Raw genomic sequence first — 16,037 nt, forward strand, 5'->3', positions numbered from 1 at the left:
TTTTGGAGTAATTCTTCTGTTAGTTTTAAAAGAGCTTAGAATAGACTTAAACCAAATCTCAACACAAATGGGTCCATAGCTCAGTGGTAGAGCATTTGACTGCAGATCAAGAGGTCACCGGTTCGAACCCGGTTGGGCCCTTTTTTTATTTTTCCAATAACATTTCATAATCTCCATTTTACACCAACATGGTTGGACTCAAGAAAGTCTAGAACTGCAAATCCTAACATAAAAAATATACAAAGACACATAGAAAACCCAACCCATTTTCTATTGTCTCCAATACAAGTGTATAATTTACTTACTTCAGTGTTGATTCGTCCATCTATATCTTTACTTAAATCACTAGTTTACCACACAAGTCTAGTTTGATTAGCAAACTAGGTGTAACTCGTACCCATATTGTATAAACAGTTCTATCTTGCACGTTATACTAATTATTATCTAGCGATGTCAATTACTTTTTATATTGTGCATATGATCTTCTTTGAGTTCATTACAAAAATGTGCAACTACATCGACCAATCACATCAGATGACTACAACAACAGACCACGAAGCTCAAAAAAATTCGAAAGTTGCACATTCCATTGTCTCAAGTATAACAGTACTAAATTGAAAAGAAGAAGCCTTTCTTGTGGTCGTTCCACTTGGAAACAAGAATTATTTTTCGAGTAGAATCCAATGGCTCAATTACAGGGAAAAAGAGTACGCTTGTGAAGCTTCTTTGGCTTCAAGAGATGAACCTTCTTTGAGAGCAATTTGGGCTTCACTTTCCATTCCAAGTGCGAAAAGAGCTGCTGCTTGCAAAAAGGAAGCAGTGGGCCAAACAGGGTACATTAGTTGGGCTTGCTTTGCGTCGTTAAGAGCTTCGTGAGCCATGTCGCTGAAGAGATAACAGACACAACGACGTGCACATACAGTGGGAGAAAACATCATTTCAGCATCAATGAACTGCAAGTAGAAAAGGGCAGGAATCAGTTTCAAGTGTGAACCTGTATGAGATCTAAAGTGCTCCATTCCTATCCCAAATGGTCCTAGGATAGGGTCTCTTTGTATGAAGGTGAAACTTTGACTCATATCACCGTCTACAGAAATATCGTTAGTGCTCTTTAGTACCTTATGCTAACAAGGCTTGATATCTCTTTTGAAGTAAATAACAAAGAAAACAGGGTAGACCCGGGACCAAAGCGGGTTGTCTGTGTCCCAATGTTATTATGTCCCTCAAATTCCGCATTCTACAAAACCTCCTCATCTTCAACGTGTTAAAAAGATTCTACGATATCTTAAAGGAACATCATAAGACGTTTAGTTGCAAATGGAACTCTCGAGACTGCCCTGCTTTTGTAACAACTTCTCTTCACCTAGCTGATATTTCTAATAAGGTCTTTCCTCTTCCAGCTTTCAAGTTTTCTCTATCTCAGAAGCAAACTCATGCATAGGAAGGAGTTGAGGGGGAGTGTAAGAGATCTAAAGGTGTACTGGTCGAAGTAAGAATCAACCTATTATGTTTTCATTTTAAAAAAATTATTACATCTTGCGTTGAATAAAGATTTTATACCGTCGTAAGAACCAATCTTTTGTGTTAAAAAAAATTTGATGGATCTTTAAAGAAAAGTTAACAATTAGAACCTGGGTATAACAAGCAATAGCAGCTTTGAACTCTTTATGACGAAAAGCCATATCACCCTTCTTTTTTAAGGTCAGAAGTTCCATCATTTGATTGGTAGACATGTAAAAAACTGGCTGCATAACAGGAAATGAAAAGTGGGAACAAAGTAAGAGTGAAGATAAGATCGATTTGTCGGTGATTTTTTGAGATAAAATTTTTAAGCATTCAATACTAACATAGTTTGTTGTTTCGTCATCATCTCTATACCCAGTCTTTTCCAAGATCTCATGTACTGCAGTTAAATCCATTTTTGAGCAAGCTTCCGCTAGTGGTGAAACAGGCAAGACTGTAGCTCCATATGGTATAACCATCAATTCACGAGAAGGAACCTACACAAAAAGGAATAAGTCCAAGGATCTTGGTCCGAATAATAAGTTCCTCTATACAAAAAACAAGAAAATCATAAAAGCAACAACAGAAGTAAGCAATCACAAACAGAAAGACAAGAGATTATGTAGTTCGGTCGTAAAACCTACTCGATCCATGGCGAACAATGACACGATGATTTCACTATGTATAAAGAACTAGATTATAGAGATTTCTCAGGAGCTTCTGAATCAATGCCCCACAAACCCAGTAATCTGCATCTCCACTAACTCTCCCAAAATCGAAAAAGAACATAATAACGACCACCGCTTTGACGCGCTTGGGGTTTGAGACCCACATTCAAGACAGTACCCGGGCAAACTAATCGTCGTTCATGTTTCGACAACTCAGCAGTTGTATCATTAATGTTTTGCTACTCAAAGAAGGAAGATAACTGACCTCGGTGTCCTTCTGAAGAGGAATCAAAGCAGCCACCAATGACTTTGTATTTGGTCGTGCTCGAGGCTTACATTGTAAACATCGAGAAACCAAGCGTATTAATTCTATCGCCTCATCGTTTGAGAATTGACCTTCTAAATGAGAATCTATTAGCAACTTAACATTCATGTCCCTTATATGGTCCCGGGCCTGAATAAAAAATTATATGACCAAACATTAGATGCAGAAAACATAACAAAGCAAAGGAAGACCTATCAAAACGACAAGATAAATCATGTCATTGAGGTTTCTTACTTTGAGAATTAAAGGAGAAAATAATAAATATATTTGGGTTTATTTGTGTCTCTGATTGAGCTTCCTATAAAATGGGATCTCGGGAATACAGTTCGTCTAGTGTCCTGATGTTGACCTCATCGAGTCATTGGACACCATAAGGCACAGGTGGAGCTAATCCTACCAAAGAAGTACTCATACATAACTACATTTAAGAGTGCCTCCAATGTAATACGTCTCGATACTAGCCTTTTTGTTCGTTATTCAGGCGCTACTTAGACCCACTAGCCTAGTCCCACAAGGTACAAGGTTTTTCCTCGGAATGGCTTGTCTAGTCCACCACAGGCTTCTCCTATTTACTTACATAGGAGCCAAATCTACCCAAAAGATTGATGTATGACAATTTAAGTTTCAACCCATGCCTTAAAGGTCTTTATTAGTATGGGACTAAGTGCTCTGCAAGTGAAACTTTCATTTCACATCATCCATCACCATTTAAAGAGAGAGCCTTCCTCGGCTCTGATACATTTCGATGTAACACTTGTGATGCAAGCGCATAACATGTGGGCCCACGTCCACGCGTGCCCACATCCTATTCGACCATAATAGTAGTTTTAATTAGTATAGGATTAGGAAGTTACTTTAATTTGATATTTCTTTATTTTGAAGTTTCTATGTTTTGAGTATTTTATTATTTTAGGAATCCTAGTTTGAGTCTATCTAGGAAAGTTTGTTATTCTATAAAAGTAGGTCTAGTCTATTTTATTATTCAGATTGAAGAGAAAACCAAATCAAAGTTTATAGTTTATTAAGTTTATTCAGTTATTTTACCGTTCTTCCTTTACTTTATTTATCGTTTTTATATTTCCGCTGCGTCTACATCAAGTGGTATTCAGAGCCATTTTTTTTAACCAATCACAATGGTTAATACTACCGTTCCTGCTACAACAATTAAAGAGAGGACACCAACTTTTGCCTCCGAATGGCACAACATCAACAAGAAGTTATCCTCGGTTAGAAAATTGGAAGAAGCTTTCGAAAATTACAAGAAGGAAAATATGGAAAAATTCGACAATATCGATCGTCGCTTTGAACAAATCAATGATTCCATCAAGAATTTATCAGTCAAAATCGAAGGTATCTGTCGAAACTCGTCTCCTATTTCTACAACAACCCAACCATCCACTATCTTCAATCACACTTCTTCACATCAACCCACTACACCATCTTCGTTACAAAGTTCTACCACCACCGCCACTCCATCGAATACTTCTCTTCCTTTAGAAAATCAAAGAAACTTTTTCCTCCACCATAGCCAAACAGAACCTAGTACCCAAACCCTAACTGGCCATACCACCATCTCCCCACTCGGCCATATCCTCCACCCTTCCTATACTGATTATTCTCAACAAACCTATAAGCCTAATCAAGTAACTATTCACCCAACTATAATAGGGCCTAACAACACTAGTTTACCACTAAATAATTTACCTCCTATACCCTACCACAGTTCTGCCAACTACAATATATGCCCTCCAATCATCAATCACCAATCTTTACCCTACCTACCCCTTACCACACCATACTTATACCACACCATACTTATACCCCACAGTAACCAACCCTACAATTAATACACCACCACAAACAGTACCCAATCCATACTCTAATACCGTTCACATGCAACAAACCAACTTCTCACCACAACTTAACCAAAACGATAACCCAATAAACCGACCCCAATCCTACCATCTGCCAAACTCCCTTGAAACTGAAGAAGATGAAGATGAATCTTCCTCAGCAATAGAAGAAGAAAAGGTCAAAGTGAAGGGAAGAAAAGTTGATGAGAGGAAGCTTTTCGAATCGTGTGGAAAAGACCAGTTAATTGAGACTCTCTAAGAAGCTGACTTTGAGAATCGATCAATAGTCAAAAACATTAGGGAAGCAGTCAGCACTGATCCAACTCAAACGTACGATGTTTCTCTTATGAGGTTTATATTTTGGGGTTGGCCTTATGAAGGCATTCCTTTGCTCATGGAAGACCACGACTTTTCTCTCGAAGAAGATAATTTTGATTTTATTTGAGATCCAGGAGCTTTGACAATTTCGACTCCCCATGATCATACAAACCTTCATTCATTATCACGGGAGAAACCTATTTCGAATTCAAATAATAGTAGTATCCCATGGTCTTCAAATAAACGATCACAACTTGATAATGCTACCACTTCTACGAGGTTTAAAGGCAAAATTTCAACAGATAACAGGTATTGGGGAGTTCAACTATATGCAGATAATCAACTAATTTGGCTTGAGATGTTAGCAGATAATGAAGAATTTCGTTATGATCCTTCATCGAGTGATCATAACACAAAGACTGGAGATCATCCCACTTTCGATGTTGACTTTAAATTCGCTTTTGTATTTCATATTTATCCTAATGAAATCTTCTCAAGTAGACAGTTTAAATTCAATCAAATTCATCATGAAGGCAATCTATCAACATCATCGTCGTCTGAAGATTACTGGATGAAGACGAAAAGTTTCTTGCTCAAAGATCTTATTACTAACATTGATGTCAATGATAGTTATGTTTTGTTATCTTATCCATCAACAATTTCTTCATCACAGTATATTACTATGAAGTCAATTGTAAATTCAGTGGAGAGGGGGGAAAAATCAACTGAAACTATTACAAAGATGCCTACATACAAAGTAATTGACGGAGAATCATCATCATCTTCAATGGCTTCATCACATGAAAGTCTTTACTTGAGAAACATAGCATTAATGAAAGGAGGTGGATGGAGCTTCACCTTACCACACGGGAGGCCAAACATGGCAATATTAATTGACTTGGGTTTTTCGATTGCGTTGAATGTAATCTTCTTCTTCAAATTACTAGATGACGGGAGATGTAGAAATTTGTTGGAGGATTATTTCCAACCATCGATATTTCGAGATTCCTTGAACTATGAGATTGAAGCTACGGATATAGTCCATGTTGGTGTCTTTTGGTTTTCTTGCACCTTTCGTGCAAAGTGGACGTTACGAATCGCCTTGTTGGTATTCATCTTGTGCAGATACATCCAACTTTCCTTAATCAATCGGTTCAGGACGAACCTTTTGGGGAACAGGGTGCTGATGCAGGCGCATAACATGTGGGCCCACGTCCACGCGTGCCCACATCCTATTCGGCCATAATAGTAGTTTTAATTAGTATAGGATTAGGAAGTTACTTTAATTTGATATTTCTTTATTTTGAAGTTTCTATGTCTTGAGTATTTTATTATTTTAGGAATCCTAGTTTGAGTCTATCTAGGAAAGTTTGTTATTCTATAAAAGGAGGTTTAGTCTATTTTATTATTCAGATTGAAGATAAAACCAAATCAAAGTTTATAGTTTATTAAGTTTATTCAGTTATTTTACCGTTCTTCCTTTACTTTATTTATCGTTTTTATATTTCCGCTGCGTCTACATCAACTTGTCTCAATACCAACCATATTGTCCTTGATTTAGGCACCACATACTCCCACTAGCTTAATTCCACATGGTACAAGGTTTTTCTTTGGCATAGGCATGCCCTATACCGCCAAGGCTTCTCCACCTTATTATAGGCGCCAAAGCCACCCAAAAGGCCTAGCCAATATCTAAGGGGGGCATGTTATGTACAGGTCCAATATTACCTGAAACGCAGTTCCCTCCTATACGTGGTACAGGTACGCGATACGCTACAATGTGAGTACGTGGTATCTCTAGGGTATACGACATACTGATTCCTCTTTACCCTTTGCCGTTAATCACTTAATTAGACTCCAAATACCTCGAGAGTATTACTTTCTATTAAATGTACTAATCTGGTTGTCATGATAAACTACTCATTCACTTGCACGCTGAAGTGGTTTCGCTCATGTACAAGGAAATTCACCATCTTATCTTAGCTAGTCACTGTGCCCCAACCAAGAGTTCACAAAGATAATGGTTCCTGCCATTGTCTTCTTCAAATATAATATATATATATATATATATATATATATTTTTCCATGCCAATATAAAATCCCTTATTTATCCTACATGACTACATCAATGAATAACCTCTTCTCATTCATATCGAGTCCAATAATAATGCTAACGCCTAACAGTGTAGGTAAGGAAAGAAAACTTACATGACCTGGGGGAATATGCATTCCAGAAAGAAGGTCAAGTAACACAGTTCCAAAACTATATATTACGCTTTCTGGCTTTGCTCTTCCTGCATGTGAAGAAACAAATGACACCGTATCAGCAAATGAAATAAGAACCTAAGAATGTGAAGAAAGAAACAAAATTCTACGAGTCGAAAAACTTTAAGAAAGGCAAAAGCCTAAAACCTCTCTCTTTGTCATATGATTTGGAAGCCGAAGGGATACAAAGTGTTTCGGGAAATCCTATAGGTGTCCTGTGCTAGTAGAACTAATGTTTAGAAAAGTGGTTGAGGTGTATCTTGATACTCATCTTAGTGATATTCGTCTCTTTGCATATTGATGCTACTCCTCAATATTGGTTTGATCGATAATTCGTTATTAATTACTCTCATTGTTGATTCTTGTTTTTAACACATAAAGTTATTGAAAGCAATAAACTAAAAGAATAAGAAGTTTTACCAGTCCTTAAGTACTCCGGGGGCCAAAATGCAAGATTTGTATTATAACTTTTCCCATCTCTGCTACTCTTCATCATCCCAAAGCATGAGAGTCTCGGATTACCCTCCTGTAAAATGCTAATCCATGATGAGCCAAATGCATAAATAAAGTCCAACAACCACAACTGACTTCGAGTAAGAGGATGGTCACAATATTCACATCATCAAATATAATTCTGGAAGCGTTAAGATCATGGTAAAGGGTATGCCCTTTATTTGTACAATACTCAAGAGCTTCAGCAAGATGGAGAACCACCCTCAGTCGCATTGCCCATTTCAAAGGTTCTGTTTCCCCTACACAAACAAGATAGTCATACCGAATAAGAACTCTGAACAAGAAGTGCTAGGAGGAAATAGTTAAGTAGGACCATCGAGAATGTGAAGATAAGAGACTTACAAAGAAACAGGTGCTTTGCAAGTACACCATTTGGCATATATTCTGCCACAAGCAACCTCTCCTCGCCTTCATAACAACAACCAAGTAAATTCGCCAATCTTCGGTTACGTAGCTGACCGACTGCTCTTGCCTCTTCCTGAATTCATAAGAGAAAATCTTAGAGATATTGTGTAGTAAGGTGAGAGAAGATAGCAAATGACCCGATAACAAAGACAAGAAATTATGCGTACGAAAGTGTCCGCTTTTGGCCTTTTTCTACTCATGGTGTCTGACACCTCATACTAGTGTGCATGTTATAAAGGACAATTGTCATAATACATGAACTACGTATGTCTCATATTGCCTCTTTTAACCATGAAATGAAACGATAGGCTATAAAACAATTTTCCACCATGAAATCAAATTGAAAGGGAAGTCTAAATACAATTCAAGGTCTAGTAGTTAACTTCCTACTTGGAAATCGTAAAATGGGCAAAAGAAACATTGATGATGATCTAATATGTATATACATACATATATACACAGACACACACACACACACATATAGGTTTCTAAACTAGAAAGTGCAGAACATTACAAAGAATTGTTGTGAATCGGGCCAAGCGTTTTTGTGAAAGCGCTTAATAGCAACCCGCCTATGATTATCGATTTTTCCTTCATAAACAAGGTTTGGAGCTCTTTCCCCATATGCAGACACAAGGTTCTCCGCCGAGAAGCCAGAAGTAGCAACACTAAGTTGCTCGAAAGCATATACACGAAACTCTGGCAAGTCACCAGCTTTATCCTTTTCATTCTCTGAAAAACAACAAAACCCATATCACAAAACCTAGTTTTACTCAAATATCAAATAATTTTGTTTTCAATCAAACTCAACATTTTCACTTCACTCACCATAATCAGATGTTTCAAGAACTGAGTTGTTAATATGTGGATTCCAACAACAACAAGGACTAAATTTGGAGCATTTCCAACCCATCTTAAAACTAGACCAGTTCCACTACAATTCCCAAATTTCCAATACCCAGAACTTAATCATCTTTAAATACAATTTTCCTATAAAATTTCCCTTCAAACTTGAGTCTAATTTTCAATTTCTTTAAATTAATAATTCTAGTCAAAGCCGTTAACATTAAAAATGATAAGTGAACTTGTTAATTCTGTATATGTGTGAAAATGAGAGAAGAAAGAATACCTAATCGACCATTTAAACATCTCTGCAGCTTCTCCAAAGTTTCCAACTTTCAGTTCATACATCTTAAAAACAACCACCCAAACAATTGAAAGTCTTTTTAAACTCTCTCTCTCTCCTCTCTCTCTCTCTATATAAATTTAGAATTAAAATAACTTCTCTAATCAAACCCATAAAAGAATTTCAAAATTAGTCTTTTTTTATCTTTTGGAAGACTAGAAATCTATTTTATTGACAAAAGTTATAGGCGGATCATTCTAAAGGTTGCCGCGAGGACTTTGCAAAAAAAAAAAAAAAACAGTCAATTAAGTTTGATTCAAAGGTAGTGGTTGAAGCATCTCGTGTTGTGTCAAAAATATGCCCACACCAGGCACAACATTAGAGCGTTTCCTGTCAAGCCGTGTAAGTTCTCCACAACATACGAGCATTCCGCTTCAAGCCGTATAAGTTGGCACGGCACACTGCACACCCAGACTAGACACGACATCGAAGCGTTCGTGTCGAGCCGTTTTGCACCGCATCAGAGCATTCCGTTTCGAGCCGTATAAAGTCTGTACAGCACGCCGCACACACACACCGGCACGACATCAGAGTGTTTCGTGTCAAGCCGTGTAAGTTCTACAAATCATCAGAGCATTCCGCTTCGAGTTGTATACGTTCTCCGTATATTGGTTTGCATAGTGCGTGTTAGTATTTGGAGTCCCTACCTAAGAAAATACTGACATGTCCCTTCAATCAATACCAAGAGGAAAGTGAGTGTTGAGCTGAAAACCTAATGCAAGATTGCAAGCTATCTCCAATATCAAAACTGTCCTAAAACATTGCTTAAAAGTCTAAAGAAGAAGAATATTTGTAGTCATCTATTTGAGTTTTCCTGTATTCTCATCTTCTATGTGATTCAAAATCTGGAATTGGAATATGAAGAAAAGTAGAAAACCCCAAATCATTTAGAAGAGTTGAATAATCTATATCAAGTTCATTACAGAACCACATATCTAAAAATCAAACATTCCTCTGATAGAAAATTAACACTCAACAAGTATAAGATAACTTCACAATATATTATTTAGTTATAGAAATTTCAGTTCTGAAAAGAGTAGCTACAAAGAGAACAATCCAATTTTCTTTCTATTAACTCCATTATACACCAAATGATTCCAACTCAAGAAAGTCTGAAACAGCAAACCGAAGAAGGTAACATAAAAATACAACATATAAAAAACCACTCAAATTTCAGAGTAATCAGCTGTGGCTAAACCCAGTAGTTGCTGTACACAAAATACAACCTCTTTTTTGACAAACACTTTCATATTTTTTTTTCTTCTCCTCCTTGATCTTGTAAAAATGGCAGTTTTCAAGGAAAATGCCATCTACCCACTACCCCTTTCGAAATTTGATCCACATCCTTTTCAGACGACGACAACTTTAGACTCAGAATGCTCATAGAAAGAAATCGGAAGATGCACTTTTCATCGTTTCAAGTATAACAGTATCGAAATGAAAATAAGACACTCTTTTTGGAAGCAAGAATTATCTTCAAAAAGACGGCAATTATAGAGAGAAAGCGAAAAGATTTTATCTTATTGTTTGGTAGCTTCTGCAATTTTTTTGGCTTCAAGAGATGAACCTTCTTTGAGAGCAACTTGGGCTTCACTTTCCAACCCAAGTGCGAAAAGAGCAGCTGCTTGCAAATAAGAAGCAGTTGGCCAAACAGGGGATATGACTTGGGCTTGGACTGCATCAGTAAGAGCTTCTTGTGCCATGTCGCTGAGTAGATAACAGACACAACGACGTGCACAGACAGTAGGAGAAACCATCGTTCCAGCATCAATGAACTGCACGTAGAAAAAGGTAATCAGCTTAAAGATGAAATAACAGTAAAACAGTGGTGACACTATGAAAGGTGCCCTCACCTAACCGATACATTTGCTTGGATAAAAGAAGATCTTAAACCATGGCAAGAACCAATCTTATATATCAAAAGAATCAATTCATCTTCAAAAAAGTTTTTTTTTTTTGAGAAATCGACTACGATCTACGTTAGTCGTTACAAGGCACTGATACATCATGAAGATGTGATAAGCACGATAACCGCCTAATTTAAACCATTAATGAAAGACGTCTAAAGCCCGACAAATTTATTTCGTTATTTACTATATTTATTGCCTAAATTACATGGGATAAATCTTGATGGCAAACTGCTTCCACCGAGACTCGATCCCACGACCTCATGGGCTTAAGAGGGGTGTCCAACCACTGCACCAAAGGGTGGTGGACTCTTTAAAAAAGTTAACAGTTGGTAACCTGGGTATAACAGTCAATTGCTGCTTTGAACTCTTTGTGACGGAAAGCAACATCACCCTTCTTCTTTGAGTTCAGTGTTTCCTGCATTTGATTTGTCCACATTTGGAAAGATAACTGCATAACAAGAAAAGAAAACGTTGGAATGATATCCAACAAACCCAGTATGCAAAAAAAATTAATTGAAACTCGGCTAACATTAATTTCGACTAATTAGATCGAATATTTAGTAAAAGAATTGAGATTTAATTTCCAAATATTCAAAATTAACCTCATTTGCAGTTCCTTCATCGTCTTTATACCCAGTCTTTTCTAATATCTCGTGAACTGCAGTCAGATCCATTCTAGAGCAAGCTTCAGCTAATGGTGAGAGAGGCAAGAATGTAGCACCATATGGTATACCCATCAATTCATGAGAAGGAATCTGCTCAAAAAACAAGTAAGCCGAAGGGTCTTGATCAGAATAACTAGGTGCATTACTTCTACCCAGACAACCTAATAATTGTCGTTCATGTCCCAACGCCTCAGTTGTGGTAACTGGTAAGATACCATTGTAAATGTTTTGATACTCGAGGAAGGAAGACAACTAACCTCGGTGTCCTTCTGAAGAGGAGTTAGAGCAGCCACTAAAGACTTCGGGTTTGGTCGTTCTCGGGGTTCATATTGTAAACAACGAGAAGCTAAGCGTACTAATTCTGTCCCTTCATCGTTTGAAAATTGGCCTTCTAGGCAAGAATCTGTTAGCATCTGGATATTCTTGTCCCTTATAAGGTCAAGGGCCTGAATCAAAATTATGCAACAAAGCATTAGATACAGAAAAAAAAAAGCATAATAAAGCAATAAAAACCTACCAAAACTACAAGACGGATAATGTTGTCACGGTCCAGTAGATAAGAGTTAGCCTCGTTAAGTCCGGTGTCCTTTCGATACCAAAATTTGGTGCAGCAGAATCAGTATCGAGAGGAAAGGAAAGAAAACTTACGTGACTGGGAGGAATATGTTTTCCACTAAGAAGATCAAGTAACATAGTACCAAAACTGTATATTACGCTTTCTGGCGTTACTCTTCCTACGCACGAGGAAAAAAATGAAACTAGCTCAGCAAATATGAACCAACGGTTAAAAAATTTCATAACATATTAAACAAATCCAGGTTGTGATCGTTTTACCAGTTCTCAAATACTCTGGGGGCGTAAAGGCAAGATTTGTACTATAACTTTTCCCATCCCTGCTATTCTTCATCATTCCGAAGCATGAAAGTCTAGGGTTACCCTCCTGTAAAATGCTAACCCACGATTAGCCAAATATACGAATAAAGTCCACCACTATAAAATGACTTTCGAATTAATGAATGAAAGAGATGCTTACATCATCAAATAAAATTCTATAAGCATTAAGATCATGGTAAAGGGCACGCCCTTTACTTGTACAATACTCGAGAGCTTGAGCAAGATGGAGAACCACTCTCAATCGCATTGCCCATTTCATAGGTTGTGATTCCCCTGCACGAGAAAAAAGGTAGTTGAGTAATTAGGCTATGAAATTACCATTGAATATTTAATAAGTAGAACAACTAACTGAATGAAAGAACTTAAACAATCTTGCAGGCTCCTACTGAAAAGGGCCAGAGCCTGAATTTGAAGATGACAAGATTTTACCTCAGCCAGTGACAATTCCCCACATGGATGACACATACAATTGCTTGAAACAATTATTGTTTGACAGTAAATAAGTACAAAAGAATCCATTTCGCCTGTTAGAAATCATGCATGCCTATAAATATAAGCTGCATGTATTTGTCGATATCAGGGGGTAGTAGAATATATATATATATATAAATATATATATATATATATATATATATATATATATATATATATGTTTCTCCGTTTTCCATATTATTGGACAACGTCACACTTACCCCTGGTATTATGTGATAGACAGATAGGTACTTGTCACGTGAATGCTACCTGATGTACCACTTAGTCAAGAATAACAAATAACACCCCAAGAAAGTTGCATGTACACCAAAAGTGATCCTCAACCACAACGGAGAGAGTGAGAGAGAGAAGTAAGAACTTAAACCTAAATTGAAGAAAGTATCACAGTAGCATGTCAACCTAATCATACTGAATAAGACTTCTAAACAGAAAATGCCAGGAAGACATGACTGAAGTAGGTGAAAACGTTAAAGAATGTTCAACTTCGCGATAAGAGACTTACAATGAAAAAGATGCTTTGCAAGTGTTTCATTGGGCAAATATTCGGCCACCAACAACCTCTCATCACCTTCATAGCAACAACCGAGTAAATTTGCCAATCTATGGTTACGGAGCTGACCAACTGCTTTTGCCTCTTCCTGAATTTATAAGAGAAAATTTTAGAGATATTGTGTGGTAAAGGGAGAAGATCATAGTTTTCCTACAACCATTTAATATTGCAATTTGCATGTGCTTGATAATTGTTGGATTCCCTACAGTGGCTATAATGTGAATTTTTTTATGTTACTCATGTGCGTACGAACTGACATGTTATGACCATAAATTTCTGGAGGTTAGCTCAGAATAGTCCCACATGGAGGTACATTTCGTGACAAAAGATATAATATCTTAGACCTATCCACTCAATGCCAAGTGGCTTTGAGTTGGAGTTTGCAAACTTAATATGATATCAGAGCAAGGATCAAACTTGATACGCCCAACGGTAATACGCGCTCTCCATCACCCAACAAAAGACATGTGATAAGCTAAAAAAAATCACAGTTGAAGTGGCGTGCAAGAATATAATTAAGACATAACACTCCTTGTCCATTGGTTTCTGAGTTGAATGTCTACAAACTCATTTTGGATATAGCGCGTCAATGGTTGATCGCAAAGTTTAAGATTGTAAACAAAAATAAATGGTCTAATAACAATGACAAGAAACTAATGTGAATAGTAGTATGAACTTCTGGCCCTTTTCCACTTGATTTATCAGACACCTTTTACAGTTTTACCAGCATCCTTTTTAGATAACATTGTTTTCATAATTGACAAATACATTAGGCATAATATTGGATATAGTATTGTGGGGAAGAGTGAATTTGAATAATGAAGGCTAAAATACAACTTTGACCTTAAACAAATTAAGAGGCAGGTCCAAAGACAACTCAAGACTAGTGACTTTTAGTTAATGTTTCTAATTCGAGATCATAAATGGCTAAAAAGAACTCAGCAATTATATTCCATATATGGGGTTATTAACAAAAAAAATTAAGAGACATTACCAAGAATTGTCGTGAATCAGGCCAAGCATTTCTATTAAAGCGCTTGATAGCAACACGTCTATGGTTGTCTATTTTTCCTTTATAAACAACGTTTGGAGCTTTTTCTCCATGTTCAGATACAATGTTCTCCGTTGAAAACCCAGAAGTAGCAACTCTGAGCTGCTCAAAAGAGTATTCGCGAAACGCTGGCAAGTCGTCAGCTGCACCCTTCTCGTTCTCTGAAATCAACAAAACCCATTACTCAAATCTCAATTTCCTCAAAAGTGAACTTATATATAACTCAATAAGTCACTATACTCACCATTATCAGGAGCCTCAAGAATTGATCCCTTAAACTGCGAATCCCAACAAGGGCGGAACTTTGAGCACTCACACCCCATTTCAATAACAGAACTTGAAACCTAAATCTCCTAATGTTGGAATCTCAAAACTGTCACTATAGAACAGTTTATTTGATGCAGTTTTTGGGTATCTCCCTGAACTTAATCAACTTTATTTACCAAAACCCAATCTATTTATCAAATTCACTTTCCTCTCACAAGTATCAAACAATTTCCACCATTAACACTCCAAATACCTCATCCAGAAACTACACAACAAACAATTAAACTTCAAATCCTTTGTAAATGAAATTCAAACCCCCCAATTTAATAAGATCTTAAAACAACCCACATCTGAAAATGACATATAAACTTGAGCCCAATCTGCCAATTCTTCTTTATTAAAGTGTTAATTCTAGTCTAACCCAAAAACATAAAAAGAACAAGTGGACATGGGGAAAAAAAGAAAGAATACCTAATCGAGCATTTTAGTCAACACAGTTAGCATCATCCAAGTTACAGGAGAAAACCCATTTTAAGCTATTCAAACAAAAGGAATTACTCAGAAACAATTGAATCAGTAGTAGCTCTGCAAATTCTACAAAGTTTCTAACTTTTTGCAGACAAACATCCTAAAATACAACCCCCAACAACTCTTTTTAAACTTTCTCTCTCTCTCTCTCTCTAGAAAAAGGAAATACTATAACTTTTACTAATCGAGGAATAAAGTTTAAAGCTTTGAACTAATCAAAAACCCACACAAAAGAATTAAAAACTGAAAACTTACATTGAAAGTTGTTGTTCTTGTTCCTAGCAGAACGAATCTCGATTATCAAATGCAGATCATTGAATAAACTCAAGAAGAAAAAGAGAGCAAAAGAGAAGGAAGTTTCAGACATTTAAGAGAGAGAAATAAAAGTAAGCAAAGAAAACTAGTATTTACAGGTCATATCCCCCATATACTATCACCCTTTTCCATTTTAGTATTTGTTTGAGGGAACATATATTACTCTGTTTTTTTAAAGGGACTAACTATACCACTACTTTCAACAAAAAAAAACTATACCACTAATTTTTTACAACCAAATTATTCCTTCACAACACAATATGTTGGAGGTTCAAAAATAAAATGGGATTACTATAATTAACAATCGAAAATTGTAGTTTTCTTTTTTC

The 16,037-nt window shown here is 36.6% G+C and overlaps 2 protein-coding genes and 1 non-coding gene across 6 annotated transcripts; 1 reads left to right on the plus strand and 2 right to left on the minus strand.

Annotated features, from left to right (window-relative positions):
• Positions 1 to 69: 69 nt before the first annotated feature.
• TRNAC-GCA (transfer RNA cysteine (anticodon GCA)) lies at positions 70 to 141 on the plus strand. Its single transcript has one exon. It is a non-coding gene; the product is annotated as a tRNA-Cys (tRNA).
• Positions 142 to 437: 296 nt separating this feature from the next.
• Positions 438 to 8,795, minus strand: LOC147534349 (serine/threonine-protein kinase BSK7-like). Its single transcript, XM_086647629.1, has 10 exons — positions 8,679 to 8,795; positions 8,365 to 8,582; positions 7,788 to 7,923; positions 7,551 to 7,684; positions 7,353 to 7,458; positions 6,876 to 6,961; positions 2,437 to 2,625; positions 1,848 to 2,000; positions 1,632 to 1,745; positions 438 to 953 (listed from the first exon to the last, which is right to left on the minus strand). The coding sequence occupies exons 1-10, from the start codon at positions 8,761 to 8,763 to the stop codon at positions 693 to 695; spliced, it is 1,482 nt and encodes a 493-aa protein (XP_086503755.1). The 5' UTR covers positions 8,764 to 8,795; the 3' UTR covers positions 438 to 692.
• A 1,223-nt stretch (positions 8,796 to 10,018) lies between these two features.
• Positions 10,019 to 16,001, minus strand: LOC147534350 (serine/threonine-protein kinase BSK7-like). Of its 4 annotated transcripts, none has more exons than XM_086646327.1 (12): positions 15,649 to 16,001; positions 15,337 to 15,401; positions 14,843 to 15,130; positions 14,542 to 14,759; positions 13,500 to 13,635; positions 12,645 to 12,778; positions 12,446 to 12,551; positions 12,260 to 12,345; positions 11,869 to 12,057; positions 11,549 to 11,701; positions 11,281 to 11,394; positions 10,019 to 10,811 (listed from the first exon to the last, which is right to left on the minus strand). In XM_086646327.1, the coding sequence occupies exons 3-12, from the start codon at positions 14,919 to 14,921 to the stop codon at positions 10,557 to 10,559; spliced, it is 1,470 nt and encodes a 489-aa protein (XP_086502453.1). In that variant the 5' UTR covers positions 14,922 to 15,130; positions 15,337 to 15,401; positions 15,649 to 16,001; the 3' UTR covers positions 10,019 to 10,556. The 4 variants fall into 4 exon arrangements, with proteins under 4 accessions (XP_086502453.1, XP_086502455.1, XP_086502454.1 ...); XM_086646329.1 differs by having other exon boundaries at positions 14,843 to 15,245; positions 15,649 to 15,838; XM_086646328.1 differs by lacking the exon at positions 15,337 to 15,401 and having other exon boundaries at positions 15,649 to 15,987.
• Between the last annotated feature and the right edge of the window lie 36 nt (positions 16,002 to 16,037).

The sequence above is a fragment of the Eschscholzia californica genome, unplaced genomic scaffold (assembly GCF_041429995.1).
Source record: "Eschscholzia californica isolate CP2 unplaced genomic scaffold, dmEscCali1.0.p SCAF_6, whole genome shotgun sequence".
Classification (NCBI taxonomy): domain Eukaryota; kingdom Viridiplantae; phylum Streptophyta; class Magnoliopsida; order Ranunculales; family Papaveraceae; genus Eschscholzia; species Eschscholzia californica.

Coding starts and splice junctions, on each gene's coding strand:
- LOC147534349 (XM_086647629.1), bottom strand. CDS start 8,763: ATGGGTTGGAAATGCTCCAAATTTAGTCCTTGTTGTTGTTGGAATCCA. Junction 2,626..6,875: donor TGCATATTCCCCCAGGTCAT/GTAAGTTTTCTT, acceptor TTTTTTATTCAG/GCCCGGGACCATATAAGGGA. Junction 2,001..2,436: donor CTCTTCAGAAGGACACCGAG/GTCAGTTATCTT, acceptor CTTTTTGTGTAG/GTTCCTTCTCGTGAATTGAT.
- LOC147534350 (XM_086646327.1), bottom strand. CDS start 14,921: ATGGGGTGTGAGTGCTCAAAGTTCCGCCCTTGTTGGGATTCGCAGTTT. Junction 14,760..14,842: donor TCTTGAGGCTCCTGATAATG/GTGAGTATAGTG, acceptor TGTTGATTTCAG/AGAACGAGAAGGGTGCAGCT. Junction 11,395..11,548: donor ATGAAGGAACTGCAAATGAG/GTTAATTTTGAA, acceptor CTTGTTATGCAG/TTATCTTTCCAAATGTGGAC.